The sequence below is a fragment of the Urocampus carinirostris genome, chromosome 3 (genome assembly GCF_059441175.1).
Source record: "Urocampus carinirostris isolate Australia breed hairy pipefish chromosome 3, RoL_Ucar_1.0, whole genome shotgun sequence".
Classification (NCBI taxonomy): domain Eukaryota; kingdom Metazoa; phylum Chordata; class Actinopteri; order Syngnathiformes; family Syngnathidae; genus Urocampus; species Urocampus carinirostris.
Window position 1 is genome coordinate 67,747,419 of NC_142351.1, and position 17,123 is coordinate 67,764,541.

The 17,123-nt window shown below is 42.1% G+C and overlaps 1 protein-coding gene across 6 annotated transcripts in view; it reads left to right on the top strand.

Annotated features, from left to right (window-relative positions):
- mbd5 (methyl-CpG binding domain protein 5) overlaps positions 1–17,123 on the top strand; it is a 65,308-nt gene that overhangs the window by 10,160 nt on the left and 38,025 nt on the right. For all 6 annotated transcript variants that reach the window (XM_088333055.1, XM_088333058.1, XM_088333059.1 and 3 more), the window contains 5 exons: positions 4,910–5,130; positions 5,233–5,404; positions 6,381–6,483; positions 10,013–10,184; positions 10,261–12,522. In XM_088333055.1, the coding sequence (XP_088189181.1) occupies positions 5,295–5,404; positions 6,381–6,483; positions 10,013–10,184; positions 10,261–12,522 (2,647 nt within the window). In that variant the 5' untranslated portion in view covers positions 4,910–5,130; positions 5,233–5,294. The remainder of the gene's footprint in view (positions 1–4,909; positions 5,131–5,232; positions 5,405–6,380; positions 6,484–10,012; positions 10,185–10,260; positions 12,523–17,123) is intronic.

The window sequence follows — 17,123 nt, forward strand, 5'->3', positions numbered from 1 at the left end:
AAAAGTGCCCGAAAAGTCAAAATTTAGACGCCCACCCAATCGAATAAGTTCGTCCCTACTGTAAGTATTTTTGGCCACGCATGTGTCCAAAAGAGAAAGCAAAAAAGACAAGAGAACTGTAGTAAATAGAAGATTTGCTGGAGAGCATTGAGCTGCAGCATCCATTGTATGCGCCGCCATCTTGCAAGGTTAATAGAAGATTTGCTGGAGAGCATCGAGCCTCAGCATCCATTGTATGCGCCGCCATCTTGCAAAGATAAAAGGAGGTGTGTAACTAAGTAAAAATAGTTTCTCTTAGAAACTAAAAAAGAACCATTGTACAGCTTAAGCTCTGTTAACTTGACATCAGCTTGAATATGAACTTGTAAACTTAAATTTGCTTTGCCTGGTGGGTCATACACCTTTATCAAACTTGCACAGCATGTCTGAACGCTGGTTTGTCAACCGACTGGGGTAGTGTGAGGAGGGTAACGAGGACAGCAGAGAAAATAATCGGGACTACACTTCCCTCCATTCAGGACATTGGCCAGAAGCGCTGCCTATCCCATGCTAAGAACATTATCGGGGACCCCCATCATGGACTGTTCACTCTGCTAGCCTCTGGGAAGAGGTACTGCAGTGTGCGGTGCAGGACCACCAGGTTCCGCAGTAGTCTAGTCCCCCTGGCCATTAGACTGTTAAATGGTCAATCTAACATATAGTTAACCTAAATCTAAACGGCTGCTAATCTGTCTTTTTGCACTACTGGCAGTTTTTATAGCTTGCCACTCATTGCACATTGCTCTCTGCACTATGGTAATTACAGCGTTATTGTTACAGTGTTAATGTTACTGTTTACCTGACTTGTTAACCTGACTGCCCATTTTGCACATCTGGTTAGCTACTCCTCTTGCACTATCGGCACTATGGTAAAATACTATACGTAGCCATAATACAATACAACTTTTACTTATATCTGTACATTCAAGGAAACTGTGCGGGTCGGATGTATCGACACGTGTACTAATGGCAGAAATTCAGTGTCAATATATCTTTGTGATACAATCTGTAAGCTTGTGTTAGCTCCTTTCACTGTCACCTTCTTGAAACACAGTTTACAGAGCGCTTCTTTCAAATTTTGGGGCTTACCGGTGTCGCTCGGTATAAACCCACCATGTGACCCAAATACTGACGGGGTATGTGTTTTTGAATCTAAAAGTTGCACCGTCATAAGCGATAGCCGATGTTGTCTGCTTTTCTTTCTTTCTTTTTTTTTTTGCTTCTGCAAGTGCGTCTCTTTGCGCTGATGTAATTTCCTTGACATTTCAATCATGGGTTTGTCACTAAGTAGGAGGATGTAAAGCAAAAAAACACGCAAATCACGAATGCGAAAAATATTTGCGAATATGAAATAATTGCAATAGCTCTCCTGCTTTCTCCCCTCTCTTGCATAATGATTGGCTTGTTGTTGTTGCCTGACTTTTCATCTGGAACTTGCGTTTTTTAATTGCATTAGCGCCCCTATTTTTTCCGGTGTTAGGTTGGTGTATTTGCAGTTTACATGGTCGACTTTTATCAAATGTTTTTATTTTATTTTGGCAAACATTTTACAACAAGAAGTATCATTATTGTTTTAACGCCCAGGCCTACTTACGTGTAACGTATGTGTATAGGATTAAATAATATCATGAATATACATGTAAAGGAGAAATAAAATTAGATTTACCGTATTTTCCGCACTATAAGGCGCACCTGAAAGCCTTTATTTTTTTCAAAAGCTGACCATGCGCCTTATAATACAGTGCGACTTATTTATGGATCAATTTTTAAATTGCAAAGTTTTCCAACTAACTTGCAGCCGCCGACTAGATTTTTCCCCGAACGCCAAGTAGTACGCGGTGTATGCTGGGATTTATTTACCGGCGTTTTATTGGCTAACCAATGTGTCAATCATCATTTGAATCAATCACTATTGGCTAAAGTTATTCGGAGGTCAAGGGGCGGATCCTTTTTATCATTTACAGGCTGGCATTGGCTCAAACGGCAAACAAAGCCTGCAATTGGCCGAAAAAGATGTGTCAATCATCAGTTGAATCGATCACTATTGGCTAAAGTTATTCGGAGGTCAAGGGGCGGATCCTTTTTATCATTTACAGGCTGCCATTGGCTTAAACGGCGAAACAAAGCCTGCAATTGGCCGAAAAAGATGAATGCGTATAGCATGTGGCTGACGGCATAGAGAAAGCATTTTTTCTATTCTGTATTTGTAAATATTGTATTCTCCTGGATTTACTACCCTCACGGATATAAGAGGACACTGCCTGCACATTATTATGAACACAACGACTTCGGTGAGCTTACTCCGGGTTTTATATTGTCCCTGTATCTTGTTTCAGACTGAACTCGATCTTTCTGTGATAAGCAGTGCAGATAATGGATGGAATGGAGTGTCTATTTTTAAATTAAACTAAATTCCAAGTGTTTATTGTCATATGCACAGTAAAGTTGCGAGCGAAAAGGAAAATGGATAATAAGGAATGGTTAGCATTTCTTGAATCCCAAGACTTTAACCTTCCGAATGATGGAACGATGCATTTGAGTGACATCTTACGGACACCGCATCCGCACGTGTTCTCGACACGTATTTGCGTCTTTGCAAGCTTTCGGAATGTTAAGGGGGTAATAAGTTGGACTGAACCATCTGTTTTGTCCACGTTCCCATTGTAGCGCCTTATAATCCGGTGCGTCTTATGTATGTCAAAAATAGGACCAAAAACTATTTTTTCGGGGTGCGCCCTATAACCCGGTGCGTCTTATAGTGCGGAAAATACGGTACCTTGGTATGACGTGACTTGAGCTCGTCCAATGGCGTACCGGGTGCGCTCAGAGGGTAGCGGTAATGACGCGTTTAAAAAAAAAAAACTGATTTCTAATCTGCTACTTGCAAGGATTGTAATGCTTTTTAATTTCCCTGCTTTAATTGACGCCCCATTTTTCTAATAGTATGCCCTATCGCAGGGGTCGGGAACCTATGGCTCGCGAGCCATATATGGCTCTTTCTATGAGTACCTGTGGCTCGGAGACAAATTTGATTGCATGCTAATTTTCTCCATCTCGTCCAAAACGTAGGCTACTAATCCTGTTCAGGTACACACAAAGCCATACCAAAGCTGATTTCGAAGCAGTGCTTGGCAGAATATATAGGGCACGTTTGTCACTACAATTTACAGTCAAGGTGTCACACGAAAAAAAAAAAAAAAACTCGTTCTGGCTGTACATCGCTAAAGAATCTGTTATATAAAACCTCACTATATTATGTCTTCAGTGTTCAGATACCTTATGATGAATCCACAGAACACACTGTAAATACGCCAAAACACCGGAAGAGAACTTAAAGTTTTTTGATTGGGTGAGTGGGAGGGATGGGTGGAGCTATGCAAAAAGTGCAAGCACTCCCTCCCTACTCTCACCCTACGCCGTCTGCACCATAGATAAGCACATCAGGCTCCCTTTTTGCAGAATGTTGTGACGTTTTGCTTTTGAAACCAATATGTATGAAAAAAAAGGGTCAAAGTGAGTTCAACCGATCTTGAGTAATTGCAAGAAAGACAAGTTTAAATTGGTATGTTTGTTGATTTTGGGACACGGGCTCTGGCATTATTCTCTTTTCATAATTTTTATCAAATCATAAAAAATAAATGTGCTGAAGACTAAGTTTTTGTCTGGGGCGCGTGTTTAGCATTGTAGTAAATTTGTCTCATAATATATGGTGTGGCTCTTTCCCAAAATAAAATTAATATATTTTGCTTTTATGGCTCTTTGAGTCAAAAAGGTTCCCGACCCCTGCCCTATCGTCTATTGGTTACAGCCATGCAACTTAACGAGGGTAATGCGTGTCCCTTCGTCTCATTTCTTATACATCTCAAGCTTCATTTCCATGGTTGTCACATTTTTTTTTCTTCTCTCTAGTGTCACTGCAAGCCCTGGACCCATAGCCAATAAGTACAGTAAAGAAATTACAGTATTTGATAGCCGACTCACAAAGTTTTTACATAGCACAAAGATTCTGAACTGAATCAAGATAAATTAATTGTGGGAGGGAGTTCAGCTAATAGCTTACCTTTTTTAAAATGCAAACCAAGAGACATATAAACACAGCAATGTTTCTACGGTTTTCGGCATGCAAAATTAATTGACTATGTCGTATAGTAAGGAAAATGCTGTACTCAGGGGCCCCATAAAATCATATTCCACATTGTAATGTGAAGATATCGTAAGCTAACCCAATAGTCTTACTGTATAGGCCAGGGGTGGCGAACAAGTTTGACACAAAGAGCCGAAATGTTTAACTGTGAGAGTCAAAGAGCCACACCACGCTCTGACCTGCCATGAGACACACACACAAACACTCACAATTAAAAACATATTATTTCCCATAACACACTCCTCTCCTTATAATACAAGTATTGTTCTTGTATTGATTTCAAGGAAAGTGTCCACCCTCAATACACACAAAAAAAAAACTAAACGTGAAACAAGGCGAAGAGCCACAGTATATGGAAAATATGATGAGGCAAAGAACCGCATTTTTATTGGCCAAGAGCTGCATGCGTCTCGAGAGCCACGTGTTCCCCACCCCTGGTATAGGCGAACAAACCTAATTAAAGAAGCTTTGGTGGACTGATGCAAAGTTTTATTTTTTAGCAAAATAAATTTTTGTAATAGAGTAAAGTGGGGAAAATGCTGTAAAAAGGGCCTGAAAAAACATATTACACACTGAATTGAAAACATCATAATGTAGTCAATGTATCCTTTTGGTATACTGTACTTCAGTTTCATTGGAAGAAAACATTAACGGATATATCATATGAATAGAAATGTGAATAGTTTGATGTCGTTTAATTGCTTTATGCTTTTTTAACCCGTACAGGAAGCGTGGGAATACTACTTACTTCAGGAAGCAACATGTTGTACTGAAAAAAAGGACAAATGGTACTGAATAGTTATGGTTAAGACGTGTGGGTGAGGGCGGGCCGCCCCGAGCGTGCCCGTTTCTCCTCATCTGCTGGATTGGAATGGCTGGAAAAGACTAATGGCAATAATGAAGGTCTACGTGGCGATTGATACTGCGACTATGAAGCAGTTCAAACGGTAAGGTCAACCTACCTTACTGGCGCCACCTTTGTATCCCCACCTTTGTCGTACTCTACTACGATCATCCTGCTGACTGTCGCAAAATGGCGTGCGTGGCAGAGATTGAGGTGGATGTCTGACAGAAGTAGCCTGGTAGGTGTGAGCGCAAACCCACTTAAGCAATGAATGGTGAAAAGGACTTCAAGGCGAGCGATGAGCGCCACACCATCTCCGTCCAAGTCCCCATCGGCTGGCAGCGCAAGAGGGAGACTGGCGCCATCATGTATATCAGGTAGAAACAGCAATTTCGAGCAAATGTTACCTGGTACAATGCTTGCTGCAAAAAATAGGAACATTTCCTGTGAGGGCCACATACATTTTCCCTACTCTGATGAGGGGCTGGGGCCTATTTGGAACAGAAAAACTGATGATTGCAGGAGTTACCAAATGTAAATATCCACAATCATTTAACCCTTTTGGATTTTTCACAGAACTAAAGTCAGAAAATAAAAAAATTAAACTATTAATTAAATAAATGAATAAATGAACCTGAAACTACCCTCTGTGGGTTCTTAACCCAAAAAAATCCATGGAACATAAACCTTCTGTTGTGTTCAGCACAGTTTAGTCTAACACGACTTGATTTAACATGTGAAATGCATTACAAAATTAACATTTGTCCCTGTTACCGTGACAAATAAATAGTGATATCCGGCAAAACTAACAAAATGCGACAGAAACAAAATTAAAATAAATCCAAACAGCTTGCCAACATCATTTTTGCTGTTCCATGTATTCCGTTATTCCTCAAGCCTGCACAAAATTTAGGAATTGTTTTCATATTTAGGTTTTTTTTTTGTCTTTTTTAGCATATTTGGTATTGGAGTAATCAAAAAGTAATTGTAAGTAATCAAGTCAAAGTAACCCTACCCAACCCTGAAGTCAAGTCATGTGGCAGGCTGTATGTCTTCTTTTACCCACATGCTGTGCTTATTATGATAGAAGTTGGCAGATGTTAAGTTTATTTTTAGTGTTGGAAAGAATCCCGTCCACGTCTTTGACCACTGTCTTTAACCGTCGCTCCTAGCATGCACATTTGAAAATGTCACAATACATCTGCTGGTTAGAGTCATAAATTAGTTCTGATACACAAATACCAACACGCCACAACAGATTTTAATATGAAAGGTTGTTCTTTTTGTGGGTTATGACCGCACCAACAAAAAACTGATGGTACTTTTAATATCACATGTGTTTTCTGTGTGCAGTCCCAGTGGCTCAGTGCTTTCCAGTTTGAATCAGGTGAAGAATTATCTTCTAACAGATGGAACCTGCAAATGTGGTCTGGAATGCCCACTCATCCTCCGCAAGGTAGTGAAGTTAGAAACATGCAAATCACTCAAATGTGTGCATAATTGAGCTTCATGTTAAGACACATACTTTTAGTGCTATACAATCGCTAAAATTAATATTCTCAGACACACAGTAGAGCAGTGGTTCCCAAAGTGGGCGGTACCGCCCCCCTGGGGGAGGTGGAAAGATGGGGGGAGAAAGGATGTGGCAGGGTGGTGGCAGTCCAAAGTAAGAAATTTGAACTTTTGTTTGAAGATTTGTACACTTTAAATTAGGGGCTGCACGATTAACCGAAATTGAATCGACATCGCGATGTGACATAGGGCGGTAGTGAAACCGCGAAGCAGTGCATTTTTTTTTTCAAGGTTTGTAGTGAGTGATTGTGTTTTGGCCAACCACAATTGTTATTGTTCGAGTTTTAAAAGCGCCGACCAATCAGAGGCAAGTTTTAATAATAGCACAAGCCAATAAACGCAATTCAAAGTTTGCAAGCACCACACTATGCCACACCAACCGTGTAAGCTCATGGTGGACTCCGTAAACATAGTCCCAGAGTCAGCGAACGAGAAGGAAACAAAGCTTGCACATAAGAGCGCTACATCACTTGTTTGGACCTATTTTGGTTTTGCCGAAGCGGACGTGGAACTGAAGAAAAACGCCCATTGCAGAATTCGCTTTCGCGTAGTCGCTAGGTCCAGAGGAAACACAATTTGTACCAGCACATTAAAATGATCACAAATTACAATACATGACATGTCAGAAGGATTACAAGTAAAACACGAAAAGGTGCATCTACAAGTGGTCTGGGAGGTAACAAACCTCCATCGAAGCAGCATTTGCGCCCTTCACGCCGTACAAAAAAAAGTTCGCAAAGGCACAAAGAAATGACCAATGCTGTGATTCTAGCCAAAAATGTCCAACCCCAAAACTGCATTATCAATTAGAGGCTACACTTTTTATATATGAAAGTTAATAAGTGAAAGGTTATAATACGAGTAACAAATAGTTGTTGCAGTAAGTGTTAATAAGTTAGCGGGAATGATGGGTTTGAATTAATACATGAATACCTTTCTTGCACTGATGAACATGCTGCAGCAGCTCATGGTAAATTTTTTATTACACTAATTGCAGACATGTCATGTTTACAGCCCTAAAAGTATGTTGATTAGTTTTAGTGTGCAATATTTACCTTTTTATTTTGTGCACAATTTAATTGTGTTGTTGTTTACTTTGTTTGGTGTGGATTATTTTAAGTGCGTACATTTTCATTTATACTGTGCAAATGTTTTTGATTTTTTTTCTAAGAGTTCATTATTTCCTTTTTTTTAATGTTATTTGTTAGATTTTTACTGTTTGGTTATGAAGACATGTCAAAATAAATAATTGGAATGTTATTTGGTGATGTTTTATTTTGAAAATTGACTAGACCACTATTTTAATGAGCTTAAAGTGCTATCTAGTGCATTTTACAAGTTGGTTAGGTACTTTTATCGATTAAAGAATTGAAAAGTAAAAAATGGTCAACAGAAAGCAACCCTAACAAAGCTCGGCAGAAGATGGTGTTGTTAAGCATTTTAAAATGGTTGAGTGTTAACAAAAACAAAATTAACACAGAAAATGTACTTAAGGAAAAAAGAAAATCACATAGAATTTGCTATACTGGTCTGGAAAATCGCAACTAGTTTTTTTTTTTTTCCAAACTCGTGCAGCCCTATAACACGGGGCTAGGAATTTACGGGGGAGCCTGCAAAAGTTTGGGAACCTTGCAGCAGTAGACTCATGGAATACAACATGAATCTGTGCTCAGGTGGGCATTATACAGTGGAATATTATAAATGAAATGAAATGATCTGCATTTATATAGCGCTTTTCAAGTCAAGACTTCCCAAAGCGCTTTACAGTGTGCTTCACATTTCCAATAGCGGCCGTGTAGCCATGTGAGGCGCTAACCTGCTTATTGGGGGTATTAGGGGTTCAGTGTAATACCCAAGGACACTTCGACATGTAACATGGAGGAGACGGGATTCGAACTGCAATCTCTTGATCCCAAGACGTGCGCTCTACCTCCTGAGCCATTGCCGCCCCAATATAGCGGGTTAAAGAAACCACAGTACCGCAGTTAAAAATAAGTACCCACATATTAAACATGATCAAAAAATATGCAGTAGGTGGCCCTACTAACATTTAATATGAAATGATCTGCATTTATATTGCGCTTTTCAAGTCAATGACTTCCCAAAGCGCTTTACAGTGTGCTTCACATTTCCCAATAGCGGCCTTGTATTGAAGCCATGTAAGACGCTAACCTGCTCATTGGGGGTATTAGGGGTTCAGTGTCTTACCCAAGGACACTTCGACATGTAACACGGACAAGCCGGGATTCGAACTGGGATCCCTTGATCCCAAGACGAGCGCTCTACCTCCTGAGCCACTGCCGCACCGATAATATATGTGTATGATTAACTGACACTAGTATAAATACATGTAAGGGAAAAATTATATTTTACCTACCTTTGGTGTGACGGCACTTGCGCTGGTCCTGTTGAGTTTGTAAATGGATGTAAAGGGTAGGAGAAGGCTTAAAATGAATGGAACAATATTAAAACTTTTACTTTGTGTAAATGTCATGCCCTTTGAAGACTTTATGGTTCAAATGACTCATGGTTACGTCCGTAATTTATTAGCTACGGTGACTGTGTGCCTCCTTTGTAATTCTTAATAATGGCAAGCTTTCCATAGTTGTCATTTTCTCGCTTCTCCTTTTAACTTCACTGCAAGTCATAGGGACCAATTTAAATAAATGCAGTCCAAAAAGTATACTATTGCAAGTTTTTATGAAGCAGATGCGATTCTGAACTGCATTTAGAGAAATAAAGGCATTGTTGGAGGAAGTACAGCCAATAGCCTATTAGCATCTTAATGAAGCCCGACGCAACCCAATAGCAGACCAGCATGTTGTATGACGATGACCAATATTTGACAAGATTCTTAGAGATTTAATTCTTTACTCAAATAAACACGATTCTTAGAAATTTAACTTGTCATACACATAAACACCGCAAAGTTTGATTTTTGTAGTTTTTTTTTTGGGCATAAAAACTAAATTGTTGTTACAAATGTGGGAAAATGCCGTGAAAAAGGGCTGGGAATTTTTTTTTTATTCCACATCGTACTGTGAAAATATTGTGAGCTGGGGATGCTGTAACTTTAGGTCTGCTATATACACATTTATGATGTCTTTAAACCCATTCTAATAAAATGTTCCTCGTTGTATCTCGGCCATTAGGGGAGCCATCTACTCAAATAATTTATTTTTTCATGTTTACATTAAATTGAGGGCAAAACTGTCAGGTAAACCTACTGTTCTGTGACTCACAGGTTATAGCATCAGTGCCTGGTCCAAGACTTTAAAAAGGAGCCATTTGCCCCATGGTATTGATGCTAGTCACCTTTCTTCTATGATTAACAAATGACAATCTTCAACTCTTTCACTTTAAATGAAATGTATCGCTTGATGGAATTCAAACCAGAAGTTACTATCTTTCAGGTGTTCAATTTCGACCCGGGAGCGTTGCTGAAGCAAAGGACAGCTGAGGATGTAAAATCCAACGAGGACGTCACCAAACTTTGTATTCACAAGAGGAAACTCCTTGCTGTGGCTACGCTGCACAGGAGCATGGAGAGTCACCCTCCTCTCTTTCTAGCAAGTCCTGTGCGAGGTACGTCTTAAAGTTCTCTGTTAAAAAAATCAAAAACATTTTGTATGAGCTCAAATCGAGTTATTTTGCCTTCTAGGTACTCCATCTGTGGTTGTGTCGCATTCAGCGAGTCATCGAGCAATATGGACAAAAACCCACGACTGCCTTCCCAACACTGCCGGACCCGACTGCAAGAACGTGTACAAGATGGCGATTGCGGGTGGCCACCAGCAGAAGATGTTTCCACCTCAGGGGATTGGTGGAGGCCAGCAGCCGGAGCACTCTCCTGGATACTCGAGGCTACAGAGGATGCCCAGCAACAGCACAGTCCACAAATACCCTTTCCTGGTCAGATATGGGGGCATGTTGAGCCCACCCCTTTCCAACACTAAGCATTATGGAGATGGCTCACTGTCACCTCGTCCCGATACACTGGCTAGCCCGGAGGGCTTTCACAGAACAAATCCTTGTGCATTTACAGGGGCTGGCAGTCCCAGCTCGGCTTTGATTCATGCAAACTCCCGAATGCCTCTTTTGCTCCACGACTCTCCAGTGAGTCAAGCAGCATGCGCCATGACGGGAAGGATGAGCACACCGCCCTCACCCACCGCCACTGCCAAAAGCCCGGTCATGAACAATCTGCCTGGTGGAAACTTCCCCTACAGCTTGGACATGTCCGGCGCAGCCTTCCATCATAAGGCACAGCAGCCTGTAAGTTCTCTATCCCCAGCACCTGCTGTACCACCCCTGTGTGTCATGCAGGAAAGGCAGTTGCGCTCCGAAAAAGACCCCTTGGGTATCTTGGACCCCATCCCCAGCAAGCCTGTTAGCCAGCCTTCAGCCGACGCCCCAAACTTTCAGCCTAAGATTCGCACTCAGGTATCAATGTTGAATGTAATCATCTCCCCTCCCACCATAGTCCCCTTGCCAAGTAACTTACCCTTGCCCACGGCGAAGCCCGGGCCTGTGGGCCACGGTGGCCAAGTTCAAAGGACCCAGCCAAGCGGCCCTGTGTCCTCTGTGTCACCGTCCCCGGTCACGTCTCCCGTTCCCATTGTGGGATCTGCCCTGGGGTGGATGGACCCTTCGCCCCATCGCTCACACTCTTTGACATCCTCCGACCACGGGATCTTTGCAATGCCTTTAGGGCTTCAGTCCCCGTGCAACGCCCTGAAGGTCCCGCCGCGCTCCCCCAGAACAGCCCTGGGCTCTCCTAGGCCAGCAATGCTTTCCAGCCCCTCCACTAACAAAAACAATTTGACGCACCGATTCAGAGATCCTCAGCTGCTTTTGTCGCTAGGCAGCCTCCAGCACAACACATTGTGCTCGCCCAGCTCGTCGCCCTCTTCTTCCTTGCCCACACCAAGCGTTTCCCAGATGGGAGAGGCAGGATTGCTAAGAGTGCCACTTAACAAGATTGTTAACCAACAGAACGCTGCCTCCTTTCCCGCCAGCAGTCTCCTGTCAGCAGCAGCCAAAGCACAGCGAGGACATCAAAACAAACACGGCACTCCTTGTGCGGCTGCTGCTGTTATGGCGGGTGGTGGGGCAACCGAAGTGGATAGTGCCATGAGCATTCACCCTGGCGTGGACAGTCACAGCACTTTAAACTCGACACTCACATCAAACTTTAACATGTTGCTCAACTGCCCCGAGGGCCAGAGCGGACGTGCGGCTTTGCGAGAAAAGCTCATGGCTCAGCAGAGAGACCCCGTGCGCAAACTGAAGCAATCATCTGGAAGCGCGTCAGTCAACCACAACAGCAGAGCTAACAACAGCAATAGGGTTTACAACGTACTGAACAAACCCCAAATGGCAAGCGCTGGCGCAGAGCAAATTCGCAAGGTGACCCATCTTGGGAACCTCCTGGCAAACGCCTCCATGGCCCAACTCCTCCAGTCCTTGAGCAGCCAGGGCAGCCACAACATGGGTGCCAGCAGCTACCACTCTATCAGTCCAGGAACTTCTCCTCAAGAAGCGACTCGGCTCCATTACGACACCACATCCAAGATCCCTGACGTCCCCCAACAAAACTTCTTGCGCCAACAGAGGCTCTGTGTCCAACCGGATGGCCCACAGCATTGTCCCAATGTGGACACTGCCGGGGCTTCTCTGGGTCAGTTCCCAGATGTGATGGGGCAGATTAAGGCCTCCACCTTGAGCAACTGTGGCCCTATGGGTTCCAGTGGTGGACTAGTAGGCCCTGACAGGATGCAGCTGCACACAAACCTTCCACCTCTATCCCATTCTGGGCCTCTCTGCTCGCAACACAACCTCCATCATCCCAACGTAGAGCAGAATAACATGCTGGCCATGCCTGGTGGAAATGCCAGTTGCACAAAGAGCATGCCTGATACAGGTGAGATTTTCCAAATTGTTTTTCTGATGGCAACACATAATAAGCATGTGCAAAGCCCAAATGTATGGATAATCTCCCTCATTCCTCAAAGACTCACACTTTATGGTAATCTGCCAACGGCACAAATGTGTTGCCAAGCTTGTGAGCCAAGTTGAACTAAAGACTGTCATTCAGACTCTGCAAGTAATTCACAACTCATGAGTGAGCACTTAGTCATTGATGGCAAATTGTTAGTCTTCTGCTGTTTACCCTTTTTTTAGGCGTTGACCACCAGCTTTGGTTGTAAAAAAATGGAAATAAGACTTGCATCACGCTTAAAGCAAAATGTCAAAGATGGCTCCATAAACTCCATAAAACTTCTAGTTCGTCACTATTGTAACCATATGCCCTAAACGGAGAGAAGGAAGCCTCTGATGAGGGTGCAGGCACATGTTTTTTTTTTGTTATTTAATGGCATAGCATACATCTCTGGAGACCTTTAGTGTATTACTGTATATTTTGGAGTGTTAAGGGGTTGTGCAGCCCACTAGAGACCAAGGTGAGCAAGTCTAACACTTTACCTTAACTCTGTGTTTGGCAAACCCGGCCCCAGAAGGCGCAAATGTGTACAATAAATGCTACATTTCAACTCCAAGTGTTACCAGGTAACCATGAGACGAAAGGGAAATCGGCTCCCTTGCTTGTTTTCTTCTCTCCCATCTTTCCTGTTAGTGTAGTGGAGTTTAAGTTCCGCCCCTTTTATAGCGGCAGTGTCACAATTTGACGCTGCAGTGCTAATCGCAACACAGAAGTCCCATTAAACTCGCAGGGTACAATCCTGACATAAGCTATTTTTAGTTACAAAGTAGATGATTTTATTAAGTGATTTGGGATTTTTGTCAGTATATATTTTGAATAACACTTAAAAATATTATTTATGTTTTGTTGCTCAGGCCCGTGGATGGCTGATTTTAGTATCAAAAGAGAGATGCTGCTGTGTTTTACCAATGCACTGACTTTTCGACATTTGCACAGTCATTAAATTCGAACTGTACTGAAATGATGTTCTTTAGCTTTACAAAAGGCTTCCGATTTATTTTTTATAAGTGTGTGTTGTTTTATTTCACTCTTTTTGTTGCCTCGATAAGCAGCGCAATTTTCCGAATCCTCTAAATGAAAATGACATAGAAAACTGGATTTCTCTATTGCATTTCTATAATTTTATCAAATAAAGCAAACAATGTAATCCTTTGATATAGTTGTTTAACTTGATATCCTATCCTAAAATAGACAGAGATCTTTAAAGAGTGAAAAGGCATTGATTTCATTATTCTAAAACCCTGATAGAGTAGTAACGTAAAGCATCATTCTCAGCATTAAACTTTTGAATAGTAGGTTGTAAAGCTATTATAATAGTACTATTAAATGATATATATATTACATACACTTCTAATCAGTGCAACTTCTGCAGTCACTCAAACAGTGACTGTAGCCTTCAACCAGGAGAAGATGTCGTCAGGTGGTGTCCAACAGTCACTGGGCGTTTCGACCCTTAACCACAACGCCCCCGAGTTGGCGGGCCGGCATTGAGTCAAGTCAAGTCATTTTTATTTGTATAGCCCTAAATCACGAAGAGTCTCAAAGGGCTTCACAGATTATTACACTATATTACTCAGACTATTTTTCAGCCGACGAGAAGAGTAGGTTATTCATATGCTATGGAGTAGAAGTGAGTTTTAAGTTTAGATTTAAACATTTCCACTGAGGTTGCAGATCGGATCTCAGGGGGAAGAGCATTCCACAGCACCGGTGCCCGGATGGAGAACGCTCTCGAACCAGCAGAACACTTCTTTGCTCTTGGGATCACCAGAAGACCGGCACTCTCAGATCGTAGGCTTCGGACCGGGACGTAGGGGCAAATCAGATCTGAAAGATAAGAGGGAGCAAGTCCATGTATGATTTTGTACAATACTAAGAGAACCTTGAAATCACATCTATGGCTAACTGGGAGCCAATGCAGGTTAGCCAAAATCGGTGTGATGTGATCGTACTTTTTTGTCCTAGTTAAAAGCCTCGCTGTGGCATTTTGTACCAGCTGAAGTGACTTGATTCTAGACTTCGGGAGACCAGAGAGTAGTGCATTACAGTAATCGAGACGGGAGGTAACAAACGCATGAATTATAATTTCCGCATCAGACTGAGACAGTATTGAACGGATTTTAGCAATGTTACGAAGATGGAAGAAAGCGGTTCTAGTAATTTTCTTTACATGCATTTCAAAGGATAGATCAGGGTCAAATATGACACCTAAATTTTTAACTGAGTCACTCTGTGTGATGTGACATTTGTCAATGTTCCCAGCAGTTTTTGAGAATATATCACGGCATTTAGATGGACCAATGACTAACATTTCGGTCTTTTCAGAGTTAAGACGCAAGAAATTGAGTGACATCCACTCTTTTATCTCAATGAGGCAGGCCTCCAAATTTCCACAGTTTAGTGCTGGAGATTTCTCCAACGGAAGATATAGTTGAGTGTCGTCTGCGTAGCAGTGGAAGCTGATATTGTACTTGCGAATAATATCACCTAATGGAAGCATGTAAATGCTGAAAAGAAGGGGGCCAAGCACTGAACCCTGCGGAACACCGCAGGTAACATTAAAGGGCTCAGATGTCATTTCACCATATTTGACACAGTGCGTCCTATCTGAGAGGTAGGATCTGAACCACGAGAGGACGGTTCCTGAGAGACCAATCCATTTTTCCAACCGTTCTAGTAGGAAATTGTGGTGCATTGTGTCAAAAGCAGCACTCAAAAAGCAGCAAAAGTGATGAAGCGCCAGAATCCATTGCCAGTAGGAGATCATTTGTTACCTTTATCAGAGCTGTCTCAGTAGAGTGGTTAGCCCTGAAACCTGATTGCATGGATTCAAAAAGGTTATTCTCGGATATGAAAACATTTAGCTGCTGTGCCACTACTTTTTCAAGTACTTTAGAGAGGAAAGGTAGGTTTGACACAGGTCTATAATTACTTAAGATTTTTGGATCAAGGTTGGGTCGTTTCAGTGTGGGTTTAATAACGGCGGACTTAAAAGCTGCTGGAACTACACCTGAGGAGAGTGATATGTTTATAATATTTAGAACTGAAGGTCCAAGGACACCAAAAAGACCTTTAATAAGTGAACATGGGAGCGGGTCGAACTGGCAAGTTGTCGGTTTGGCCGCATTCACCACCTGTTTGAGATCATCAAGTGACAGTTCACTAAAACCGGACAATTTCCCAGGACAGCCACCCTGTCGTGCATCTGTAGATTTCAGCCCTTTAGTATGTGTGGTATTAGTAATTTCTTTAGCAATTTCTTCCTGTATGCATTGAATCTTCTTAGTAAAGAAGACCATTAAGTCATGAGCAGAGTGCGTCGAACTATCTGCAGTAGTCTGTTGCCTTGTAAGCGATGCTACAGTGTCAAAAAGGGCTTTGGGATTGTTCTTTTGAGACGCAATCACCTTCGAAAGATAGGCCGATTTTGCAGAGGCAAAGCCGCTTTATACTTTAACAAGCTGTCACACCATGTTTGATGGAAAACCTCAAGTTTGGTAGCGCGCCATTTTCTTTCCAATTTCCTGCATTCTTGTTTAAGGGTTCTAGTTTCATCAGTAAACCAAGGCGTGTGTCTTTTAAGCTTCATGGGCGCTATTGAATCCAGGACACTAGTCAGGGTGGTATTGAACTCATTCATGAGTGAGTCAATCGAGCCATTGTATGAAGGAAAGGACGCAACTGCTCCAGGAAGGAGTTCAAAGAGCTCAGAAACTGTGCCAGTGCTTATATTGCGTCCGCTAAATCCTTCAGCTTTTTTAACACTACATTTAGCTAGCACCTCAAATGTAACTAAATAATGATCCGAGATAACGGTAGTACACGGTAACACCATAATGTTTGAGGTTAAAACTCCTCGAGTCACAATCAAGTCTAGCGTGTTCCCATCTTTATGGGTTGGCAAATCAACCAGTTGATTAAAACCAAATGCATCAATTAGAGACTTAAACGCAATAGTAAGTGACCTGAGTGGGGAGTTCATATGAATGTTAAAGTCCCCCATAATTATAATTTTGTCTGCATAGGTTACTAGTTCAGACAAAAGTTCAGCAAATTCGTCTAAGAAAGTTGTGTATGGCCCAGGTGCGCGATAGATAGTTATTACATAAATTGACAATAGAGAGGACCGCATCACAAGAGCCTCAAACGCCTTGTAATTATTAGAGGTACGAGGATTAAATTTGAGCGATTTTTCAGAAATTAGCGCAACACCACCACCCCTTTTCAACGTGCGCGCTATATGGCTACTCTCGTAGTCTGGGGGAGAAGCATAATTTAGCGCTAAATACTCATCCGGGCGTAAGTTTGCTCAAAGACCCATACAGTTAAGTTTATAATCACGAATAATGTCATCAACAAGTAAAGCTTTTGGAGCAAGCGATCTAATATTTAACAGACCAAATTTTAGCTTTGCTGAATCATTTGACTTAGCTGAACTCTTTGTAGTCTTTGTCGAGATCTTCAAAAGATGCCGCGGTTGTTGCTTTTCGTGTGCGCTGAGTGTAAAGCTTCGGTTGTCCGGC